We start from the raw sequence: 27,145 nt of genomic DNA on the forward strand, positions 1-27,145 counted from the left end.
TCCTAGTTCCGGCTCTGGATTACACGTAATATATAGACAAAGGCGGATCCAGGATTTTTTCTGGGGGGGCACAAGAGTCTGACAGGCAAGCGGTCCTCTTATATTTGAGATTTAAAAAAAACGTTCAGAAATTACTATATGAAATATTTTCTTAATTTTAACATAAAATTTATCTATATTATATTAAAATCTTGAAGCTCCGTAGTACATAAAGCAAAACGAACGTGATGATAACCGTATTAAAAATCTTGTCTATGCTTTAAGCGAACGACGAAGTGCTGGATATGGTTGGCGAGGAGAGGCAGCTTTTAGATGAGATACGGAGGAGACAGAGGGTATAGATAGAGCGAGTACTTAGCGGGGAGGGGATGTTGAAAATGGTGTTAGAGGGTAGAATGTTAGGGAAACGAGGGAGGGGAAGGAAAAGAATAGGTTTTTTTTTTAGATAGATTGAAAGGGAGTAGGCCTTACAGTGAATTAAAGAAGGCAGTGCTGGAAGGAAAGGGAGGCTCCCAAATCACTTCTTGAATATTCCATGGAAACCTACCTTAATCGGTAGAATACTACAATAATAATGCTTTAAGCGTCTAAGGCGAATTTAGGGGGGCACGCACCCCCGTTCTCCCCCTTAAATTCACCTATGGATGTAGATGTTACATCTACTCAGCAATTCTGGCCACTATTTTAAATAAGAAAGGGAGGGACGAGAGACTATAGGCGGCTGAAGGAGAAGACTAGCACCAAGGTGGGGTAGAGAGTTGGAGGAGAAAGACCTCCCCCGTCGAGTTGGAAACCACTGGGAGGTGTCCCGCGATAATATAAAAGGGACCGCAGTGAGAGTGAATGGACTCAGTTTCGTATTGGTGAGCTAGCAAGGCACAGCGTACGTATACTGTACCGACGATTCGTGTCTTCTCCAAAATTCACCCAAAGACAGACAACCCGGAGAGGAAGACGGGACACATACGGGCAGAGGTTGACTCAAATCATTACACGAGGATTTCTCCGGACACATCATAATCACCCCTGGATTCCTGGGTGATCGAAGGGACTTCATCGACATCATTCTACTTTTTACGGAGGAATTAGTTCGTCGAATTGAAACGAAGGGAGTGCAGAGATTTCGAGTGCCCAATCAGCGGGGAGCGCGTAAAATAATCACGATGGACGTGATGAAGGTACGTGAGTTTCTAAAGTAAAAGCAAGTTTCCTAAAATAGGGAAACTTCAATACTATACGGACTATGATTTTTGCACCTAATATAAATCATTTTTAGACCTGAAATATATTCATATAGCATTACAAAGAGCAAAACATTTTTTTTCTTTTGTGAAAAATTCTTTGAGCATACGTGTAGAATTAAAAAGGACTGTTCCTACAGTTATATAATTTTCAGAAAACGACTTTAAATCGTAATTGACATGAAACTCTTCGTAACCAATATGGTAATAAAACGTAACTTATTGGTCGAAAATTTTACTTCGCTTAATCAACCACATCATAATTTAATAAGTAGTTTTAATAAATGGGCATTTATTTTCATAGTTTCACAATGAACTTAAACATGTACCTATATGCAGTAAGTACAAGAAGATCATCCAGAGGTGATGCTTAAAACCTTTGAAACCCGTCGGTGGCAAATTCTACGCACAATTTGTGAAAATTTTCAAATGATCAACTCTTTGACCTAATAATACTGCAATAATACTGAAATTTCGGTATTCATACGAAATATCATTTATAAAATCGCCAGAAAGTTTTACGGTAATAATGTCTTTATGCCAATCAATAATGCTTAAATGGGATGAGAAGAGGCAGATTGTTGTCATCAACCAACTTTGTCAATGCTACATCACTTAGTAACTTAGGTCTATTGGGTTCAGTGGCGCAGCGAGGGGGGGGATAAAACCCCCCCTTGAGCTCAGAGAAATTTTTAAGTTTAATCCATTTTACTTATTTGGATCAGTATTACTCATAGAATAGTTTTAGAATTTATCAAATATCCCTCAGAAAGCCGTAAAACTCGCCATTTTGAACCATTATTTTTCAATTTTTTCTGAAGGAGGGCTCCCGCAACTCCTGCTTACCCTGGTGGGTATGCAATACCCCCACACCCGTAAGTATTTGTTGCGCCTAAAACCCCCCTAGCCTTAATTCCTAGCTGCGCCCCTGATTGGGTTAATTGGTTAGCAATCCCCAAGAGTATTACTGAAATAAACATGAATCTCTGACACCTAAAAAGCGTTCGTGAAGCACCCTTAAATCGAATCATTGGATATCTACAGTCAATAAAGAACTTATTCAAAGGATTTTCAAGAATTTTTCACTCTTCAATGCGAAAACTACCGGAATCTAAGGATTGCGATATCATTACTTTTTTCCCTATGACAGTGGCAGATCCAGGACAGGGACAAGGGAGGGCTAAGATTACGATTCTATTTAGTGTAAATTGGATACCCAAGGGAGAGGGGGTTGAGCCCCCCTATCCCCTCTCTGGATCGACCACTGGATTGTAACATACCAAAACCGTGTAAAATAGGACCTAAGTTTAGAGCTAATTTGTATTTCAAAGCCTTAATGTAGGTAAATATGTAGGAAAATATAGCTACATACTTTTCTACAAAGTGATAAACCCCAAACACTTCGATTTTATTTGGTGTGTGTTCCTACACCATGAGGGGGCTATATCCCCCCATATATTCGCCTCTGCCCAAGGGTTACAATACCCATAACGACTTCCACCAATATGAATCATATCGTATGCGAAAATAAGTTATGCATACAATTAGGTTATTCAAACTTCTGTTACCTATATGATATCAAGGCGTTTGGATTAACCTGCGTCTGGTGATAAGTTTAAAAGTGCATTTGTCCTGAAGAGTTCCTCAGCAGAGGGGAAGAAACTTTGAGTTTTGGACCACCAGATGCGAGTTAACCGAAAAGTTTTATCAATTGACAACACGTATTCAATTACATATTCAATGTTTTTCAATAATTGCAAGATTGAACAGGAAATCAAGTCAAGTCTATTCACGTTTTCCCTATATAAGCTATAACAGACCTAACCCTCGAGACATCCGCTTTTACTGATAAATAATCATAGTTATTTTATACTTCAAATGGGAAAAGTAAAGGTTTTGATAGCAACTTTCAGCATGGGCAGAAAAATTTTAATAGCATACTGAATTTCTAACGTTTTTACCATTATATTTGCAGAGTATAGCATCATTAGTAATCGCCGTTTTATTCCTTGGAACGGTAAGCGGAGAACCTGGGCTTGCCCTATCACCATACCACCAGTTCAAAGCTGAGCCTGTTGATTACCACGTAAGTACCTACTGGAAAACTTCCAAAAAAAAATTTTTTTAATCCCCCAAATATCTATCACCAAATATAACAAAAATAGTTCATCATAAATCATAGAATTGGATTTACGGCATAATCATTATGAATGTATGAGTTACAGGGACATTAAATTCAATGTTTCAGCAACGCTACGGATAGCATCTTCAATCACAGGAAGTTTGAGATGTGTTACTGCATCTTTAACAATGTATAAAGTTCACCCCCTGCCACTCGCGATTGCTTTGCAACACGTATTTGCCAAAGAATTACAAAATCTTAGCCGATAAAATCCATCAACGACAAAGAGGTTAATATTTAAAGTATTGTCTTACAATACAGGCGTTGTTATTCGTTTGCAACTGCTTCTGTTCACAATAAAAATCGTTGAATTATTTTAGAAACAAATCTCGCATCATTTACCCTTTTAACGCGGCTTTTTTTCTCATTTATTACTACCACCGAAAACAACTCTATACGGCCTTTTACATCGGGGTTATTAGCATGCTAACAGTTTACCGTATAAAAACAACCATGCCTCAGGTAGTGGTAACTTACCCAGGCGGGACTCGAACCCGCGACCCGGTTTAGCAGACTAGGACTTTCTTCCGCCGCCACCGAGGCCGTCAAAGACCTTTCTCCAAGGCGGTATCATGTTTACTTGGTCTTCATCTTTCTAAAATTGGCATATATTACAACGAAATAACATATATTCCCTGAATTGCACTCTAATACAAAAACATTAGGTTTTTACCCTCTTTTTCCAAAATAGAGTGGGGATGAGAAAAATGCTCCGTGTAAATCTCGCCCGAGCCTCGCTACAAAGAGAACGTATTAAATAAAGTCGACGCGGCGAAAGGGAACTTCCAAGCTAATAAGTTATAAGCAATTTTGGAATAAAAAAATAGCGTAAAAACAATTCCAAAACACATTTATCAATTGCTGATTACTGATTACGGTAGACTTACAAATACCTATTTGCTTGAATATTTTTCACAAGGATGGTTAATTAAAAGCCATAATCAGAAAAAAATAATCATTGGGGTTGAGGTTTAGGGGGGGAGGTATTCTGAGGGTAGTCCATTTGAAAAGGAGACACTCTGGACCTCTGCTGAGAACTTTTGGGAGGTTTGAACCCTCAACCCCTCCTCCCCAATCGCTTGCTACGGCCTTGAGACGGTTGGTGTAAAACCAACTCTAAAATTTACTGTACCTATTGAGGACAGTGAAAGATTAAACAAGGACGAACTAAAAAGATAGCCTACAGTGGTGGAATCGTCAGGGAAACGTACAAAGCGATTTGCATGCCTAAGTTCTCGTTCGTTATTAATGCCGAAGTCTGATCAGTCAGGCCATGGTGCTTACTTAATAAGTAATTCAAGTTGCACGCATACGTCACAGTGAACATTCGTTTTCGACCAACCGAATACTAGTATCTCGCGGAACGCAAAACTAGCGGCACTAAATCAGTTAAAAGTTCACTCTCTTTAACAGATTTAACGTTGAAAATTAAAAATTTAATCACCGGAACTAATGATTTGCTTAGACTGATTGGAGCCAGACGTGTTGAAATTTTGTTGGCCATGAAAGTCGCACGTGTGAGTCTCTTGAGTGGTTTGTTCCGGTTAATGAACCTTAGGCGAAATCCCAGGAGAGCTTGGAATATTTACGAGCACATTTTATGATTTTACCGACGCACTGTGATTTAATTATTCAGCCCACCCAAATTTGAAATGGCAAAATTCCCGACTTAAAATTCGTTAGTTTAAATTCTTAGTTCTAAATCGATAATCAAAGCCTTCTTATTATCTTCTCCACTTATCCCTTTAATCTTATCTTACTTTTAACTAGCCGAGATTATCTTTTGTCAACTTAGACAGAGATTCTGTATTGTTTTGTCCTCATATTTTGACTGCTGCGACTCAATATTACCTACAATACGAGTTAACAACATGTCCATTGTTTCATATCGATCTACTGCTACGCGTAATAATTTATTAAACTGTGCGAGGACAGTTAAAATATAAACATCAATGCTACAAAATCAATGAATAGAAGATATGAGGAAATTTCAGCGCAAAAATTAACACGTTTTCTGACAAATTACTACTCCAATCCATCGCTAGTTAACCGTCCTTTAAACTTTCTACAACACATGTTATTATCACCAATATTTAAGGATAATATTTCTAATGCATAAAATTTTACACGATACCGATGCGTACTATGGATGCTAGTTATCTTTACAACAGGGAATCATACCCCTAGGCAGAATTTAACTCAAGTTTTAGAAAGTAGAGATACACCATGTTCCAACTTTAAAAAAGAATCGCTTGACCAGTCTTTCTCGTATAAAAATAAAGTGCATTACACCCCTTGTAGAAACAGCGCCGTAGGACCTACATCGTTCCAGTTTTACCATGACGTTCCTTTCAATTCTATGCCTTTATATTATCAAGCAATTTTATGGAAACCGTCAGAGTCGTCTAAAAGTACATTCGTTGTTGTACATAAAACACATCAGTGAGGACAATAGCTCTAGAAAGTCAAACGATTTCCATCCTCTAGCGCGAATGGCTTAACGCATCACTTCCAGCATATTTTTACTCAACCTTTTTGTATTCATCCTCATAAATTTCAACGCTTTTCCTATCAGATAATCGACCCCTTCTTGTCATAGCATCAAAAATGCCTCACTCGTCAGAGGCTAGGGCAGCAGCTCAGATAAGTGAAGTAGAATGATTCCTCGGAATTTATAGTTTCAACGAGATCCTGGAAATATGATTTCAGGGCAATTCCCTCACAAAAAAAATTAGTACCTACTTTCCCTAACATTTTCCTCCATTCGAATGACACTCAGTATGTAGAGAAAAATGTATGTACACATGAAATAGAATAAAACACACCTTTGTCACTGTAACTCATCTAATCTACTGACAAAGTCATGAAGTTGGGACGAAAGTGGCATAAATATACCTTGCTTTCCCGAAAACACTGAATAGCAATGTAAAATAAATTTCGACTACCTACCAATTTATAGGCCTCCGCTTTGACCATTTTTCTTTAAAACCAAGACGATTTACCATGGAATTTCCATGATTTAGTAGGGTTTCTCATTCCCGAACATTTTTCTGACTTGCAGCATCCCTGAATATTATTAAAAATTTAACACGAGCTGATAAACCCACTCTTTCAGCAACATTTCGAGCAAAATTACTCCAAAACCTCAATTCTTAAATGATGACTTTGCGTAGCTCTCATTTTTCAATAATAATGAACCGAGGTTACCTCGTGCAGACATTTTAGGGACATAAGACCATTGAATTTAAATGCATAAGTAAAAGCATCGGAGAAACTAGTTTTAAAAAATGGTTAATAATACTAAGTATCAAAAATATTTCTTCTGAAGTAGGTTACCACAATCACGTCACTCACATTTAGGAAGATTGACGTTGTATTTAGGCTTTATTGCAGGTTTGTTCCTGATTAAATTTGACCACAGCCCTGGAATTCATTTAAGTAAAAACAAACTTTTTAGTAATATAAAATAAATACAACCACCCACAACGAGTGTGTAGCAATCTGCTGCAGTGCGTAGTTAATTTTTCAAATACTTATATTCCGTTATCCTTCAGGATATTTAAAATTTTGCCTTGATTAGTGAGAAAGTAGACAGGATACTGGAAAAAAATTCAAATCGGCAATTGTTACCAATATTAGCTTCAACACTTCAAAAATACGTTTATACAATAGTATTCATATCACTTACTCCATATTCCCCATTGTAGTTACATCAATGATCTCAGATATCAATGCTTCAATGCTTGCGGCATGTATTAGGAGAAACGAGGCACAGAATCGTCTATGGATTCAACTACTTCTCTTCTGTATTCAAACTTTCATTCGCAATATCCGGTACAAATAAACAAGGCAATGAAAGTGGACGATCGGGAACAAAACCAATATTAGGGTCACAGCAAATATCGCTGATTTGTCCGTAAAACAAGAATCAACAAACCGAACCTACGTTGACAACACTAGTTGCATTCTTTCCCACAGCGTAATAATGCGTGCCTATCGACGTGCGTGCAGGACGTGGGAGGGCCGAAGTTGACTCTTGAAGAACAAACAAAACTGCATATTTCTACTGTGTCACCGTGACTTTCGCCAAAGTCAAGTCGTATCGACCATCTGCCATGCCGCTCATGAGAAAACTCGGAAGTAAAAATTTCGCCATTGGAAAGTCAGGGCTAAATTGGCATCGAGCGGACCGCTCCTAATTTAATGCGCTCAGCCTCCCTGGATTCTTCCACGGCCAATAAAATGATTTTCAACGAAAAAAAAATCATGATTTTATTTCAATTCGGACAACTTTCGCCCTTAAGATTGGATCTTCGAAGCATTTTAATGGCGGAATGAAATTGTTGGGATTCCTGTGGTTTGCGATATGGCACAGAGAGTATGACGGTGTTTCACGCGCAAAATGGGTCCAATGAAGACATATCACTTAAGATTCATCTTCTTCATATTATTTAGAAAACGTTTAATCTGCATCGTATTAAATTGAGTGGAAGAAGATTCCAATTCTTTTTAAGTAAAAAAAACAAATACCACCACCCTTTGCGAGAGTTTGCCTATCTGCCGCAGAGGGTAGTTAATTTTTAAAAATACGATATTTTTATTCCGTTACCCTCGAAAAAACCTATAATTTTGTTTTAAATAAAGATAAAGTAGTCAGGATACTGAAAAAGTTTTTAATGATTAAATAATTCCTTGAGTATAGGTCATATAATGCAAAAAGTTGTTTGCCAACGTTTCGGTACTACAACTACTTTACTATACTCCAGGAATTATTTAATCATTAATTAAAAGAGGTTAAGACAAGAGAAAAAAGAAAAAGTTTTTTCAAATAGATCGGCTATTGTTTACAAATTTTAAACAATATCTGGAATAAGAAGCAAATAATTTTTGAAATAACATTTAAAAATTATTAGCTTCAAAACTCAAAATAAGTTATGAGTATTTTAATTAAGAATTTTTTTCTAACAAGCTGGTGACAATTACGACAATACCTAACGAAAGGATCAATCTTAAATCATTTTACAAATGGCCCTCTGTATCAGATTAATATCATTAATCGAGTGTCAAATGCATAGTACCATACTCCGAAGTGGTGATGTCACCAAAGAATCTTCTTTTTGTAGGTTAGAGTCGCTATTCAGCCATCTAATGTAACGGCGGAAGAACGGTTATATGAGCCTGGAGGAGGAGGAGGAGAAACAGGTTTTCGACCTTCGGCCGGGACATTGATCTCGACGACCGTGGCCGTGGCCTCATAACAAACGCGAAGCTTCTCAGAGAAAGCAAGAGTGATTCCGGAAATAAAAAAATAAAAATCGTAACAATGCTGACTCCTTCCAAAACAATTTAACCTTCAATTCAGGAGCACAATCGAAATTCTCCATGAAACAAGGGAATAGTACGTAGTGATGCGTACAGAAACAAAGCTATTTGCAACAAGAATAAAATTCGCTAAGAAAATAATTATTTTTTTCAGCTGGGAATTGAACCCGGATCAGTTCATTGACCATCAGGTACATTGAATTATTGGTGTACCTGATATCATACCAGAAAGGAGAATAGGTGATCAGAGCGAAGCCTAATGATAGTTTTTGCAGTACACCATTGGTGTAAATAACAACCAAAGTTAAAACGACATGTACCATAGGTTCTTCACACCCAGAAAGAACCAATCAGTAGTCACCTTCATTGAAACTGCGATAATTTTCATGCAATACTTGAAATGCCATACGATAAATTTTACAAAGCCCAGAATAAGTTTCCTACAATAGTAGGCGCACCTATAACTCTACAGTGAGACTATCTATTTATTTATCGTTGGATTGAAGTTTTAAATTCAACTATTTGCTAATTAAGGTCACATTATTCATCCGAAATTGCACATTTCAAGCAGACTTTCTAAACATAGGCCTATGATTATTGATATTCAAAAATGATTGATCGGATTTATTACATGATGTTGAGGATAAATGGTCATCTAAATCAGCGGTAATATTTAGGAATTTAAATAAGGTTTGAAACATACGCGGTGCGTGAGCCGAATAAAAGAAACTTATTGACCAACAGCATGTAATTTTATTATAATTATTGAAACATCGCATTCATAGTTATCTCTATAGCCTCTAGCCTGAACGTTCTTCTAATAATGTTATATGCTGACGGAGGTATTCCAAGCAGGGTTAAAATGTTGGATGGAAGTGATACTGACATGGTGATTGGGATTTTTGGCATAATAGATCGAGCTAACATCAGTATTAGTAGCAAAAAATGTCATCCAATTCCCATTCAATACAACCAATAAAAAGCAATACAGATGTAGAACAAAAAACCCATTCCCCTAAATTGAGGTCGTCCCTCTTCAGAAACAACTACCCTTGATAGACGCAGGAATCTATTGAGTACATATAAAACTACATCTACATACTGCTCCGCAAGCCGCCTAAAAAGGCGTGTGGCAGGGGGTTATAAGACACCAGCCGTCTATTTATAAAAAGCACATGCTCAAACAAAATTAAGAATAGCATTTACTAAAGTCCTTTATGGCTCGGAGAAAAAACGAAAACTAATGATTTTCTAAAGGCTTCTATGTCTCTCAAAACTTTTATAAAAATTTGATCGAGTAGGCTTAGAACTTAATCTCACATAGCTGAAGTTGAGAATAAAAGGAGACAAACGAAAGATGAATTAGCAATAGTTTACAGGCGTGAATTCGTAGAAGATTTATCAAATGCCATTTATTTTGAATTTAAAAAAAATAAATATGGCCCTCTTCATGATAGTCATGGCATATGACTGAGCGAATACCTAAGATGATTTAGCACTCTTTGTCAGTATAGTATTCGGAGTGCTTCCAACTCAATAGCGATCAACACCATGCGAAGAGAACAGAGATGAGATTCATAACCTCAAAAAAATGACAATAGATCGTACGGTATTGGGATGCAAGCCTTAAAAAATGGCCATCTGCCGTCGGAATCCCTCGACTCACTTAGAAGCTGAAAAAAAAACTATCAAGGAGGAGGCGACCGTGGAACGTCAGTCATTACTCGCCACAGTGGTCGTAAATTGACAATGAATTAACGTATTAAGGTACGCACCACAATCCCGAGTGACTTTGACTTTAACGGAGAGAAAGCATAACTTTGTGAAGCCTACGTAAAGCAATTAAAGGCTCGGGCCACAAAGAGGGAAAGTATGAAAATCTCCGGGAAACTGGGTCAAGATTCAGTCAGTGAAAGGATTCGGGCGAGAAGGGAGGGGAGGGCGTAGGAGATAACAGCTGCTCTTCGTCGAGGTAAATTACGAGCCAACAAGGAAATGGGGGAGTGTACAAAAAAAAGAAGACTAAGGTGAGCAACCTCATGGACTGGAGCGTTTCGAGAGCTCATTTCTGCTTAGAAAGATGACAGAGAAAAAAATTGATCTCCTATATTTTCCATAACATGGGCTGATGGAAAAATATTAATCAAAATCAAATTTTCGAGCAATCGATTTTTAATCGAAATGAAAAGTTCGACTTTTCAATAGAAATCGAAACGTCGATTAATCGAAAGAGATCGACGTTCTTTCTTGTGTACAGTTTACACAAAAACAATTATTATGATTTCAAAAAACACTCAAAATTAACATTTGAGATTTATATAAAAATCCCACGAAAATCTACTTAGAATACACGCAGGAATTATCAGTGGTAAAATTAACAAATGCACGCGCTTTGAAGTTTTAGGATTGGCGCTTTGAACCATTCGGCATCACTAAATTTTTTTATAAAGGTCAACCGAATATGGTGATTTCTTGATGGTTGAGGGCGTAACTTTTTCAATTTACCGGACTTTGAGAAAAGTACATCACAAGGGACAGATGAGGTTATCATAGGCCGGTTGGGACGCTGCCGAGAAATGGCCAAGATCGAAGTCGAAAAAACGAGTTTTCATTGAAACTCGAAGATTACGGCACTATCTCGATCTTTTCCATTTAAAATTCGATTTCGATTTTAATCTAAATCAATTTTTAAATTCGATAAAACTCGATTTTCTCGTCTGGAATGATTCCATTAGCGATATTGGTTATAGACTCAATGACTAAAAAAATCAACTGACACCGTCATCACTATTCAATTCGATACCTCCATTGCATAAAAGCTCAACAATTGCCCACCGAATCAAATCGCTCATCTACGAGGTAGCCCTTATAATACTAGATGAGCGGATTTGATTCCAAGAGCGATTGTTGAGCGTTTATGTAGTGGAGATATCTAATTGGCACCATAACTGCAGGTACATCAATCAATACGTGAGGGATTCTTTAGAACTATTTGTCAATAGAAGCTGCTTGAAAATTCTGTAGAACAATATAGGAACTGCTTAAAAATTCTGATGAATTTCTAAAAAAACTACTAAGGAATTCAGTTGAACAAGCACAGAAAATGTAAATAATTCTTTCACAAATTCCATTAAAATTGTTTCCATATTTTGAGGAGCTCTACAGCAATTTAGTTCAAAATTCTAAGCACCTTTTCGGCAAACTGTTTGAGGAATCTTAAGAAAATTTTCCACCGGTGTAGTGCTGATTTTGATCAGTGAATAAATAAACTGAATTCTCGTGATTCACATTTATGCGCTCAGCTCAAATTTATTTCGAAGATTATATTAAAGACCACAAAGTAGTCTACAGACAAGGTAAACATTTACATTCCGTCTATATAACAAGTATGTAAAGAAATATCGGTGGTTATCGTATTTCGCGGAATTTTGGTGCCTCCATCAATGAGCAGACGATCTGGAAATTTTGGCCATTGAGGCTCTTTGATGTAGAGAGTGGAATTAGTATTATCTTCACCTGAAGACAGGGACGGTCTGACCTAGTTGGTGGGGATCACTTGAACCAAATGTTTTTGGAACTATGAAATTCTGCGTTCACATTACTTGCTTCATTCACAACATACTCAGTGTCAAAAGAGTTTTTTTTTAGATTTGAATGAAGTGCCAATGAAAAAATTCATTCAATAGATAATAAAACCATAACACATTATTAAATTTATAGGCTGCGAAATTCTCACTTTTCATAGTATTTTTCTTACACAATTGCTACTTTTATTCAATTTTATCTAGCTTATAAGAGCCAAAATAGCGTCAAAATCCATTTTGGGGCATGCATTTTCCTGAAATTTTCCGGAGAAAGACCGCATTATCAGCCCTAGCCGAGAGACCCCAATCACCCCAGTCCGTCCTCGTCTGAAGATAATATAAAATCTATTTAAACCGCTCGTGAGGTGAAATTAAAGTGTACGTGGAACATTGTCAATGATATTCGATTTGTATATAGTAGCTTATCTTGCCCTTCTATCCACCGAATTCTTTTAAACAATTTTTATTGTCGAATGCTTTGAAACAGTAGCCAATGATATTTAACAACAAATATTCATGATGGAATGATAAGAAGTTATTCCATTAAAAGAGAATGGTTAAATGGCATAAGATTTTGTATTAGAAGTGGCTTATCTTTCACTTCAATCCACCGAATTCTTTTAAACAATTGCTATCTCGTGTCTTATAGAACAGGATCGAATCAAATAGATCAGGGAGAGAAGACGTACCACAAGATAGTTATCGAGAATGAAATCTGCGCGGCGGGACCGAGCGATGAAAATTTCGATCCCGCTTTCATTCCGAAGACCTCCTCTCTCTTTCAATAATTCGGACCGAGTGGACGGGTAGTGGACGTGTGACCCACCGCGAAATTAATTTTCTGCCCTAATCTGCACAAGTGAAAGTCACATCTGGCATCTGAAGCTATAACTATTGCATCGAACGAGCCACAAACGTCAACGCAAATATCGGGAGGACAAGATATTGGATCGTAATTGAAAAAAAATAGCAATCGAATCTAGGCGAATAGGAATGGCACCAAAATTTCGCAAATCTCAAATGGCTCCAGTGTTTCAGTGAAATACAAAGATATGCGCAGGCTCAGATAATGGAAATGAAGGCCACCAGTGGCGCAGCGAGGGGGGGGTTTGGGGGATAGAACCCCCCCAGAACTCAAAGAAATTTTAAAATTTAATCCATTTTACTTAAAAGGATAAATGTTAGTTATAGAATAGTGTAAGGATAATAAAATACTCCTCAGAAAGTTATAAAACTCACCATTTGGAACTATTTATCTTGAACATTTTCTGGGGGAGGGTACCTGCACCCCACGTATTCTATACCCCCAGTATTAGTTTCTCCTAAAACCCCCCTAACCTTAGTTCCTAGCTGCGCGCCTGAAGGCCGCTGTGCATTAGTTCAACCAACGTTTGGGGTCTTCCAATGTAGTCACAGAATATTATTAAGGCCTCCGAAATTAATATACACGATATAGTAAGCTATTTTATTAAAGGAAGCAAAATGAAAACAATCATTTTAATATATATGTAAAGAAATCAAAAATAATTTTGAGTTTTTTTTGTTTTAACCTTTTAATTTCAGTTTTCGTTGCTATTTCTTCTGTTTCATAATTTTGTCTGCATGAAGTACCGACATAAGTTGTGAAAATTAGCCTATTCTTCATCTCTTTATTCCCAGGATCTCCCTATCCGAGCGCTCGCTTTTAAATCGCCGCTCCTCATTCCCTCCCTCCATTGATCATATTTGCTTGTCATGCAAGAGTTTTACCGCGCAGGCTTTGTCCTATTTTCAGCTAATTAATTTTTTCCTCCATCCTCTGGTTTATGCGATGCTAGCTTTTTATTCATTATTGTATTTTGTCCCATTCATGTTTTGTTAAAATTTTCACTGTAAATGGGCTTAACGGCTGTATTTGAAAAATTATTTGAAATTAATTAAATGAAAAAAGATACACGCAGACCTAGATTAAGGAAATGAAGGCCCCTAAGTCGTAGTTTCAACCAAGGGTTGGGGTTACATAATATCGTAAAGTCAAAAATTATCTGAGAGTAGGATCTCATTCATTAATAATAAAGATATTATTCATTGATAATTAATTGATATTTGTTGATGAAAGATATTAAATTTAACTAAAAAATCATAAGGAATAAATATAAAGATATCAAAATCATTTTGATATTTATTTTTTATTTAAACTATTAAATTTTACACTTTCATGGCTATTTTTTCCTGGTGCCGACTTGATGAAGTGCATACAGATTTAGACTGTGCATCAATCGGCTCCTTCACGATGTATCTTACGTCTTCAATAGTAAGACCTTATTTTGCAGAAATTAGAACAGATACTTTAGAAAAAAAAAAGTGTGTTTCAATCGTGTCAAAGGAGAAGATGCTAAATTTTTATTTTTCATTTCAATACATGATATCGGAGCCGAGTCGATTTTATCAATTGTCGAACTAAATCCTTTTTTTGAAGGCTCGATTACGATTCTCATAGTGAATCTTCCCTATAAACAAATGTCTACCGCGGAGTTATGCGTCACTGCTCATGTAAGGAATTATACCCTGTTTTAGCTAAGAGCAATATGAGACGCATCTTTCTTTACCTGAATCTTCTTTTTTCACAAACACGAAATTTTCGGAGGTAAGAATAAATAAACTAAAATATAGTAATGCTAAACTTGTGTACATATGGCTCATTCATCGGATGGGATGGTCGTGTAAATAACGAACTATTGCAACGCAAATATAACTACGCGGTAGCGCAATCCAAGGTAGCGGCGCGAAAAGTCTCCTTCAAGGGCGGCAAAAGAGCGCATTAGGCCCGGCACGAGGCTCAAATGCATCGCCCAACAGGTGGAATCGAACCACTCTGACGTTAGTCAGCTACAGGTTTGAAGCCTGCACCCCGGACCACCGAAGCTCAGTTAGGCATCAAGATGTGTGCTATTTATTGGTACATATACGATTAACATATGGTTTAATTGTGCTAGTGAGAGCTAAATATTAAATCCAGCTTAATTATTAACGGACTAATTATGCGTTCTTTTTCATCACATTATACACGTTTACACTATTAAACCTGGAAAACTATAATTAAAAATTGTTGCAATTGCTATTTTTATGCGTCATTAAAGACTATATGATGAAAAAAAAACCTTACGTAGTCGCAACAAATGCCACAAATGGAAATGCTGAAACATAATTTAATTTCTCTTCATTGCCCATAGGTAGAATTTGTGGAAGACATTCAACTGCAAATAGTAATGAAGTCATAAATAATTATAATACCATTTTCGATGAATTTCTTTTAATTAACACAGAAGTCATGTTGCACAATTTTTAAGCCAGCATAAGTGTCCTACCCGTTTATGTACTCGTTCGTATGACATGACCCTTATTCCTACGAATAGCCAATTCAAAAGCGTTTATCGAGGAAAAGAGAATCTTTTCCATCGCATGTAATCGTCAAATATGCCAGAACACCTGTCCTCGTCGATATCTCATATTAAAAAAGGAACAATATTGTCTCTCGGTGATGTAGGCAAGTATGGGCACAAATCAATATTAAGTAAGAAAAAGGCCGTGACTTTGGGGAGTTCAAGACCCCGTACAAACTGTGGAGGGGATCGAGTAGGTGTGATGGCAAGAGAGCTGGCCACCCACCCAGTGAGCGTGGGTTCAAACCCCAGCGATGGTGGAGGCACTTCTGAGCGCTCAAGTGTATTGTGGAAGGGACTTCAAGTATAGCAATACGTCCATTAACATGGACGTTAAGTCCGTGGTCCCCTTGGCGCCTTTCGTTAAGAGTAGACCAATGCCGATGCCGGGTTTTATCTTTGTTTTTCCCTCCCTGCAATTACATATGGCGCAAATTGCCTGAGCCATCAGTCGCTTCCTCCAAATACCTACCTGTCAATGTTTGAGTGATATCCTCTTCAATATTTCCACTTTAAATAAACCCCTCCCCCCGAAATGTACTCGCTCTTCGTAAATATTCCGATTTTTTCCTGGCTCCGTCCATGAACCACAATTAATTAGACACGAATAAAATATCAAAGAGATAGTCGAACAAATATACAGATACCTTGATTGAACCCCCAGATTTTCCCTCTTGCTACGTTTTTCTTATATAATATTGATTTTTTCACATACCCACATCACTGACAGTCAATTACTGATTACTTACAATCATTACTGATTTTGAGGCATTATCTAGGACAGGTTTTCTGGTATACTTGACGATTTGGTGCGATAAAAAATGGTTCTCTTTTCCTCGATAAAAGCTTCTGAATAAGTTATCCGTGGAGATCAGGGTTTCATGTCAGACGAACGAGTAAGTTAGCGGGCAAGATATTTATGTAGGCTTAAAAATTGTTCAAGACCTTTACACTGCATCAATAACTCCTCTCTTTACTCCTTGACACTGAATCATAAAAAAAATGAGGATTGTCCATCAATTGTAGTTTCTAGTGCTATCGAAAAACAGGTTGAAAATGAAAGCCCAATTCGGAAGTATTTCCCATACGAAAATCGATGACCAAAAAGAAGCAGCTGATATGACACATCCCTACCATCAAATAGAGTAATACGCTCTAGCACTTCGGACGTTGGAAAACGAACAGCGCAATTGGAAACACTTTCGCTGAATGCTTTCACCAAGATTCCAGCGTAAACGACGCAACAGATGTTAAGCAAGGGGCAGTCGTAAAAGTTGTGCTTGTCCTTGATATCGGAGATGAAAATTTTTCCCATTAAATATTCTAAGAATCCATTTCCCTTTCCTTTCAGAGCCAGTTCAACTGACTAATCCTTCTCACTTTGGCAACACTGCGTTTTACGACAGTCGAAAGCTTTGAAAATTAACATTTCTCTCACATCGTCTTTTATGAGTAACTTAACACAGAGGAGTTGGATTCCCATTCAATTAAACTAAATTAAACTTACTTGCGAGACTAGTTGAAAGTCGATTCTCTCTGGTATTTGAGGGTAAGTACCCACTGCAATCATGAAAATCTCATAAGTTAGAGTCCCTTCGCAATCACTTCGATTCAATCCCAAATACTCTGCAATTTCTCCAAATATTCTTAAATGAAGATAGATTTTGCTTCAGAGTAACATCATCAGAAGTCTAAAATGATAATTGTGGTAATTTCCAAGAGTTATCTATCCAATTATTTTTTTAGAATAAGGAGAAAAAATCAAGACATAAAATGTTCACTCACGATCTGAAAGTTCATTGAAAATTTTTATTTCCCTAGTAATTATTGAGTCCAAAGGATTAATGTCGAGTGTGAGTAGCAAATTCAACACAGATCCGTAGGAAGTGAAATGATTGGAAATATATGTATAAATTACGTTTTCTCAATCAGATTGGCCAACGGTGTAAGTATAATAAGCATGTGGGAATGAGCAACCTCGGGACCTTACAAGATATACGCAAAGGCTTTATCACTGATCAGTTCCATGTGAATTTCCGGGAGCTTCCGTTTAGTGATAATGGAATATCAATTTACGAAAGAGTCAAGACGAACAAGTCCATTACATTCTACAGAAACTTGGAGGGATAAAGTTGGTTCGTACATTTTCATCTGATGATAAGATATCTTCGTCAGCGAAGTGGGGAAAGGAAGCCACCAAAATGGGTTAAATTCTGATAGAAGATAAAGAGTAATTTCTTATCAATCATACGTTTTGGGGAACCAGATTTAATAGTGAACTCAACTCACGAGATTCGAAGTCGGATATTCTTTTTCATCATTAATTAATGCATTATTAGTAGAGATGCGTGAAAATCGCAAATGCGGTGCGCAAATAAATGTGACATAGATGCGATTACTGGACTTTAATGATATTTTTACGCAAATTTGCCTTTTCCACGGCAAAATTCGTACATTTTGTGCCGAGTGCAATTTAAATGCTCCGCCGACTGCTAGTTGGCTGGGACTCTACGTGGCCGCGAACTATAAGTGGGCGCGAGCAAGCTACACCTCCGCCATTATATATGTCTTATTCCTTAATTTATTATTGTTCTACAGCATAATTATTTAAAATATTCTGTATTCTGTCATATAACTGCGTTTCACTCAATTTAACGTCATCTACCTCATTATGAAAATAAAAAAATAGACGCTACAAAATGCGATAAACTGTTATTAAAATTTATGATAAAATAAAAATGAAAGTGCGACTTTCACGTATCTCTAATTATGAGAGAAGTACGTTAGCGAGAACATGAACCATCAAAAGTAATTTGTCTTAAATTTTCAAATTATGGGAAGCTACAATAAATATCCCGCATTGTTCATTACTTTTGGACCTATCCTCACTTTCAAAGCGCCTCGATTTCAAACTCATGGAGAAGTTATCAACCTAATTTGAAGTATCATAATAATAAAAGTAATTTCATTTCTCCTATTGGTTCCCACTCTTGTGCTGCCCAAATTTCTGAACAGCTCCTCTTGCTCAAGATTTCGCCCATCTACTTTTAATGTATACATATTCACTCGTATTTCTTGCTTGCGACGCTTCACAAAATCTTATTGCTTTGATCTTCTTGTGACACGTAAAAAAAACTCAACACCAAAGAATAATGTTGATGGAGACATTCGCGGGGTGGTGCAGCATGCGTATCAAGGTTTTCGGGTTGACCTCCGCGTCGTTTCATCTTCATGACAACAGTTTCGCCGGCGTTGCAGCTAGCGTCTTCAGGTACGAAGTATTTGATGCAGGTTTATGCCCGTCTTACATAGGCCTTGGTTTGGGCTAGGTGCGTTCTGATTGGTCCGTTTGGGTAAGAGTTTCTTCCGCGTGTTTGAGAGCGAATAGCTGTCCTCCCTGTTGAAAGTGGATGTTTTCGCTATTTCGATAGCCTCTCGTATGAGTCGGGGAAAGTTATGCTTTTTTGCAGAAAAAGCATTACTGTCGTCATAAAGATGAAACGACGCGGAGGTCAACCCGAAAACCTTGCTACGCACACCAAAGAACAAATATACCACAAATATCCTTCTATTCCTCCCAACAATTAATAATGCGAGGATACTCTTTCTCTCCATTTGCGTTCAAACTTTTCATTCATTTGTACAATTTCTTGGATGAAGCCATAACATCAAACTGCACAAGGGGGATTAACCATTATTTAATCATAACCTTAATCCATTACACATAATGATCCCCGTATCAATTCTTTCCTATTCGCTTCTAATATTCCTACGATTGTATCATACAAAAGTTAGAAATTAATGCGTTTCTAAGGGAGGATAGGTCTAAAACATTGATGAGCAAATCGAGATTTTTATTGATTTTCACCTTGATTTACTACTATAAGACAAATTATTTTAGATAATTAAGGTTTTCTCTAACTTATTTCAATCATAATGATTAAGCGCCTCTCGAAATCTTGCTTGCGTAATTCTCTTCCCGGCTGCTATGAAGGTTTTTCTAGCGGCGAGTATGAAAGAATTTCAAGGGAGTCATTACCTGCATGGGCGTACCCAGCGAGGGGCAGGGGTGGGCTGCTGCCCCCTCCCCCCCCTCCCTAGAAGCAAAAATCGCAAAAGTCATTAAGCAAAATCAGTACTGGATTGAAGCGAAAGTATTCAGAAAATTTTCTTTAAACCCACGAAAAATGATAGATATGTATTAATATGAGATATGTAAATTAAATAAAACTAATTTTCAAGGAAATAACCTCATAAACTAATAAAGCGCTAAGTAAAATCTGATGCTTTCCCTGCGAATATATTCGTAAAGGCTATTCGGTCTTCCAGCCGGGTGGTCTCCTTCCATTCTTCCGACGTTTCAAACGTATTTCCTTCCGAAACGTCGGCCGAATGGAGGGAGACCACCCGGCTGGAAGCCCGAATAGCCTTTTTCTAATAAAGCGCTGTTATAATTTTCTTAAAATGTTGGTTTCATTCTCCTTGTTCGTGCTAAAATGTCACAACTTGGCTGCCCTCCCCCCCCCAGTTATGATCCTGGGTAGGCCCTTGATTACATGACCACGCAGCTGATAGAGAGCACGGGACTAATTGATCCATCTCATTCGCAGGCACACCCGCGCTACCAATTCAAATACGGCGTCAAGGATCACCACACGGGAGACTTCAAGAGCCAGTGGGAGGCCCGGGACGGCGACGTGGTCAAGGGAGCCTACAGCCTCGTGGAGCCCGACGGCAGCGTCCGGACCGTCGAGTACACTGCAGACCAACACAACGGATTCAACGCGGTCGTGCACCGCACCGGGGCATCGCTGCATCCGACGCACGCCGCACCCCACGCCGTACCTCACGCCGTATCTCACGCCGCAAAACCCGCCTACGCATCCTTCTACCACCACCAACCGGTGGCCGCGCCTCTGCACCAGCACCAACCGATCGCTGCACCGCTCCAGGCTTACCAGCCGGTGCCCCAGAATCACCACCGACAGCACCATCCCCTGTTCACCATTAACGCGGGCAGCTCTCTTCTCGGTGCCACGAACCCATCTGGTCCCATACAGTTCCCGCCATCGCCGGACGAGGACGATCAGTCGTCCGGGTATAACTTCGGAGGTGGAGCCGGTGCTGGTGGTGGACTGAATTACGGGAGCTTCTTCTGAAGCTAAAAAAAAATGAAGACTGCACTATATCCGCGGAAGCATTCAAGCTTTCAAGTCATGGAGGCTAAAAAAAACGTACAAATTCCTTAAAAAAAAAATAAGTCAGTAGTTCTTTAAATATTCACTCAAGTCGCCCGATGTAGGCGAGGAGAGGAAGTTTCCAAGGACTGCAGTTCTAAAAATGGCCAACTTCCACTTCTAAATGCCGTTCTGCGCGGGGCACGTACTTTAACAATTCGAAGTGTGTATGAAGGCGCAGTCAAAATTGCATCGTATAATGTGGTGAGTTGCTGGAACACATGTGAAAATGCGTTGACCCGAGATGCCAAAATAGCTCCTGTTCTAAAGTCTTTCTTGCATTTGCGCAACTCAACGATTTAAAGAGAAATTAATGCAGTTCTAACCTGCGCAATTCCGTGCCCCGTGTTAAACGCCCTTAAAATTCTTCAATTTTTTATGGCCGTTTTAAATTGGACACGTAATTGCGCAATCTGACGCGTGCACGAAGGCTCAGTCAAAATTGCGTCGCTTAAAGCGGTGAATTGCAACAACACAAGCGATGATGCGTGGGTGCAAGATAGCAAAATAGTCCCTGCTCTAATTCCAAGTTCGCATTCTCGTAATTTGAACATGTTTACAGTACTAACCTGCGCAAAGATGTGCCCCGTGTAAAATGGCCTATACAGTATCACCAGGTGATAATGATGTGGAAAAATGCGTAATCAGAGGTATTAAAAAAACTTTTTAAGTGGAAGTTACATATTTTTATAAGAGCAGCGATGCATCGCTTACCCGCCATTTCACCTAAAGTCTCTCATAACTTCTACTGGATATACGAAGGAGACAAGTAGATTTGGATGGTGTGAGTACTGTGTGGATAGGGTATGCTAAAAGAGGAGGAAAGAATGCTGGGTAAACGGGAATGGGGGAGGAAGAGAATAGATTAATTGATCGAATGCAATAGGCCTTGGAGTGAATTTAATAGGGGAATTCAACTGAGGGATAGGGTCGAGTCGCAAAATTCTCCATGAAAACCCACCTTAACCTGTAAAATATCTTAATAGTAGATTATAATAGTCGTTCGTCGGATGAGGAATATCAGTCATCTTTGAGGAGCGTGTGGTTGTGGAGGTCTGAACTACGAAAGCATGTTTAGAGTTCTGGAGGTTTAAGAACTTAGGTTGACGAAAAGGGTTGTGCTCTTTGCAGCAGGAATAGAGCTCCGAAAAGAGGCGGATTTAGGGGGGTTCAAAGGTGTCAAGACCCTTGTGACGCCCCCGACTAATAAAAATGAAATTTTATTTAAATAATTTAATTTTTATTAGATTAACAGTTTTTTATATCTTTATGAAAAGGAATAAAGGGAGCTTATAAGCAAATGTATGGCTACAAGTCCCAAACGTGAGAGAAATTTGAGTTGTATTTATCCAAGAGTGTAGCACTCCTAACAAAAAATTATTTTACACGGATCCCCAAATTAGTTCTCCATGGGGAGCAAGGACTTCACCATTCCTACCCCCTCCCTCATCTAGGTGGGCCAGCTTATTAAGGGGCCTATCCCGTCCAAGACTATTGTTTATACTGGAGTTATTCTGCTGTATCATTAAATATATTTGTAAATACAAAATCGTCACGTAGTTAATAGCACGATGGGTTTTTCAAAAGTGGAGTCTTTAATATTAGAATAATATATTTGAGATAGTAAGTGGGTAACAACCAGTTTGGGTGACTAGATAATAGCGTGCCCATGGAGGACCCCACCAGCATTAGGCTTGACAACGGACATGGTGTGTCTGGACTGGCCAGATTAAGTGAACAAAGAAAAGACACCCGCGTTGAGAGTTGAGTATTCTGCTCCATTTCTAAAGTGTTTGAGAAAACTGCGATGCTTAATCTTTCCATAAACATTAAATTAACCCAACGACTATGCATAACAAATTAAAACAAATGAGCAACGCTAGAGAAAAATGATGAAATGACAATGGCATATTATAGTCCAATCTTGAATTCAGCGGATAAATGAAAGTTGACGATAAGTTTTACCAAAAGCCCACGGTGTTCATATCATCTAAGCACTCGCTAACTGACAGAGAAGAGATTAGCGACTCTTGCAACGACTGTAGTTCTACCTTCTTACCATCCTCAACCAGTGGTGTAGCTAGAAATCCCCCCCCCCCCAGAGCTCAGAGAAATTTTTAGTTAAATCCATTTCACTTAATTGCATTAATATGACTTATAGAACAGTGCAAGCATTTGTAAAATACCCCTCAGAAAGCCGTAAATTTCACTATTTATCCTAAAAGTTTTCTGGGGAGGGCCCTCGCACCTCCCGCTTACCCTGGCGGGTATTCTATACCCCTAGACACCCGAGTATTAGTTGCGCCTAAGACCCCTCCTAGCCTTAATTCCTAGCTGCGCCCCTGTCCTCAATTGTTAGCTGTATCTAACCCTCAGAGACTAAACATTAGAAATAAATGCCCAGGAATGACACAATTATGCTCCAACTGACTGGCCTGTCCACAGGTAGAAAAGTTATATTTGTTTCTTATACGTACGTATTTTTTTCTAGTATAGGAGGTAAAGGAGAAAATGCGACATATATAGCTCCATGTAACTATAGCGTACGGTACAGCGCTGTGTATATCATTGCATGCGTAAAAAGTTACACAACCTTTGCTCAACATTATATTTTTGTGAAAAAGTACATAAAGATACGCGCAGGTTTTGCATCACTGCGTTTCCCCGAAAAAATAAAAGTAAAGTCGACCATTTAAAGCTTAAGGTCAAAATGGAGGCGTTATTGGAGATGCAACGACAGCATGTACATATTTGACTCTTATAATTTAGCCTCCACGTATTTCATCAATTAATTTAACTTTCTCTCATTTTTTCCATCGTCATTATAAAAACTGCGTAATTTTTTTCAATAATTGTTCCTTATTGAATATTGACTCTTGATTTGGTAAAATCACCTAATTCAATACCCTTAAATGAACATGGACATCTACCTCTTTACCTATTTTATTACCTATTTTTGCTGGACCTCATTATAATATTATGGTAATACAGAAAATACACCTCTGTTTTACCCATTTGTAGCCTAAAAGATAAATATAATGCTCTTCATTGTGTATAATATCTGTTATCAGCATTTAAAATTGATTTTTATATTCAAAATTACCACAGATCTGAGCAAGGGTCTGTGATTGTGTATGAATTCTTGCTTTATCTGTCATTAGTCCGAGAAAAAATTTACTGCTCTAAACCAACCCATAAAAAATGGCCCTTTTTGCCGCATAATTAATACACAAACACTACCGTTGCTTTAAAAGGCGCGTTCTGGTGTCTTATACTGTAATTTATGATGTGCATGTATGTAAGAATACGTAGAAGGAGATGTATTCATTCATTATTCCTGATGCCTGTGATGTTTTGTAAATAAAAATATTCTTGAGATAAATGGTCACAATGCTCTTTCTACCTCAATTCCTACTTGTTCACCATCGGTTCACAAATTGGGGAAAATTTTAAACTTCCTCTACCCGTTTTTCGCATCCCAACGCGCAAACGTATGCATAACCGAGGTGTAAAAGACATACTAGCTAAATTAATTTGTAACCAAAGCTCCAGCGAGTTCCCTAATGCCGAGCCAGACATTGCTGTGCTGATCACAAATATTTTGCTAGGGGGGATGGTTTTTCAAGTTGTAGGTAAGATTTAATCATGGAAAAAGGTGAATGAAATCAGCATTTTAAGGAAACAGCTCTTTGTTAGTTTTGAAAATTATTTGCTTGAAAAAATATTATTTTCCTTATAGACATTTGCAATGTTTGCTTTTCCGGGGGGGGATAAAACCCACCCAGGCCTCATAGAAATATTAATCCATTTCACTTAATTGAATAAATATTACTCATAGATTAGTGTAAGGATTAATAAAATATCCCTCAGGAAGCCGCAAAACTCAACATTTTGAACCATTTGTCTCAAAAGTTTTTTGGGGGAGGGTACCCGCACCTCCCGTATTTCAAAACCCCAATATTAGTTGCTCCTAAACCAAGAGCGTACCCAGGATCAAAATTAGGGGGGGGAGGCAAGCCATGGTTGTTCAAGTTGTAGGTAAGATTTAAGCATGGAAAAAGCTGAATGAAATCAACATTTTAAGGAAACTGTAAGAGCCCTTCATTAGTTTTTAGAATTATTTGCTTGAAAAAATATTATTTTCCTTAAAGACATTTGCAATGTTTGCTTTTAGGAGGAAGGGGGCAGCTCCCCCCTCCTGACCCTCGCTGGGTACGCCCATGTCCTAAACCCCCCTAGCCTTAATTCCTAGCTTCGCCCCTGTTGAGACATGATGGCATACAATCGTCGAGGGACAAGTAAATGGAAACAACCGAAAAGGAAGACGTCGAATAAAATATATGGAACAGGTAAAGAAGTATATAAAAGAGAACAAATACGTAGGTGTGAATAGATAAGCTGAGAGGAGAATTGAGTGGAGAGTTATGTCCAACCAATCTTAGGCTTGCTGACCAGTGGTGATGATGATGACGTCAAGTATGATTTGTGCACTTCACTCATAAATTAATGCTAAACGGTCTTTTTTAAATCTGAAACTATCACCAACAAAACATGGCATTCCAGCCCGAGAAAATGCAATGTATTTGCCAGTGGTAGTGGCAAACCCCCCTTTCTCCCTAGGCAAAGTCCCTTGATGGACCGTGAGTCCGGAGTCTCCTTCAAATGCGGCAAAACTGCACACGTCGCTCCACCTCACGCTCAAATGGAACGCCCAACAGGTAGAATCGAAACACTCGAAACCCGGGTCCATGGTCCTTACATACCTATATGAATACACACAAAATTTTCGGAGGTCAGAATCAATATACTAAAATACAGAAGATCGTTAATGTTGGCGGCTACTGTGAATATGAGATCGTAGTGTAAATAACGAACTGTTGAAACACGAATATAACTCCGCCTTGTCACCATCATAGGTAGCGGCGCGCATTGTCTCCTTCAAGGGCGGCAAAACTGCACGGTATCAGTTACACCACACAGTCGTACACATCGCCCAACAGGTGGAATCGAACCACTCTGACGTTAGTCAGCTACAGGTTTGAAGCCTGCACCCCGGACCACCGAAGCTCAGTTGGGCAATATGGAGGAAGGTAATAATTGGTATATATACCATCCACATATGGTTTAATTGTGCTAGTGAGAACTAAATATTAAATCCAGCCTAATTATTGAAGGACTTATACAGCAATCTTTTTCATCATACTACGCCTATTTCAACTATTTAAACCGGAAAGCTATTATTCAAATTGCAGTTCTAATAAAAATGTACAACTTCCACTTCTAAAGGTCGTACAACACGGGGCACGAACTTGCACAATCTGACGTGTGTATGAAGGAGCAGTCATAATTGCGTCGTGCAATGCGGTGAATTTCTAGAAGGCCGTTTTACATAGCGCCACGTCTCACGTTTTGCGCAATTCAACCCAGTTGTCTCACGGCGTTATACTGTTTATTGCGGAAAATAAATTACGTGATACTTGCCAAGACCCTCCCCCACGTGAGATTGGGTGAGAAACGGCTGGACCCCCTCAAGTAAAGCCTCACGTAATTAATGGATGGCCCCTAACAGTGGCGTAAGTAGGAATATGCTTTGGGGGATGGGATGGCCGGGGGTGGCGACCCAGGCCAGTGGCGCAGCAAGGGGATAAACCCCCCCCCCCCAGAGCTCTGAGAAACTTTTATGTTAAATCCATTTTACTCAATTTCATTAATATACTTATAGGAGAGTCTAAGGATTAATAAAATATCCCTCAGAAATCCATAAAACTCACCATTTTGAACCATTTATCATAAAACTTTTCTGGGAGAGGGTCCCCGCACCTCCCGCTTTTCCTGGCGGGCATACCACACACCCCCCCAGGTAAACCTATGTTGCCTAAAACCCCCCCTAGCCTCAATTCCTAGCTGCGCCCCTGACCCAGGCAAAGGGATGCTCGGGAAATTTTTTTAAAAATGACATGTCTGGATATACATTTTACATCATTTTGGCAATAAAAATTAAATTTAAGCTGATGCAGTCATTAAATCTCAAAAGTAGACAATAGTTTTAAATATCTTTTTTATTTGTCTGAGGCTTTGGGGGGATCTATTGCGAGGGAACTCAAATAACCTGGATTACGTAGTGGTCTGTACAGTGGTTCGGAAATCCAATAATCCG

General features: G+C 38.5%; 1 protein-coding gene and 2 non-coding genes across 3 annotated transcripts; 1 reads left to right on the top strand and 2 right to left on the bottom strand.

The window, feature by feature from the left end:
* Positions 1–871: 871 nt before the first annotated feature.
* LOC124160561 (cuticle protein 19.8-like) lies at positions 872–21,322 on the top strand. The gene is made up of 3 exons (XM_046536428.1): positions 872–1,178; positions 3,217–3,327; positions 20,362–21,322. The coding sequence occupies exons 1-3, from the start codon at positions 1,164–1,166 to the stop codon at positions 20,908–20,910; spliced, it is 675 nt and encodes a 224-aa protein (XP_046392384.1). The 5' UTR covers positions 872–1,163; the 3' UTR covers positions 20,911–21,322.
* Trnastop-uca lies at positions 15,158–15,244 on the bottom strand. Its single transcript has one exon. It is a non-coding gene; the product is annotated as a tRNA-Sec (tRNA).
* Positions 21,323–25,978: 4,656 nt separating the features above from the next.
* Trnastop-uca lies at positions 25,979–26,065 on the bottom strand. Its single transcript has one exon. It is a non-coding gene; the product is annotated as a tRNA-Sec (tRNA).
* Positions 26,066–27,145: the final 1,080 nt, after the last annotated feature.

Source organism: Ischnura elegans, chromosome 6, assembly GCF_921293095.1.
Source record: "Ischnura elegans chromosome 6, ioIscEleg1.1, whole genome shotgun sequence".
NCBI classification, from domain to species: domain Eukaryota; kingdom Metazoa; phylum Arthropoda; class Insecta; order Odonata; family Coenagrionidae; genus Ischnura; species Ischnura elegans.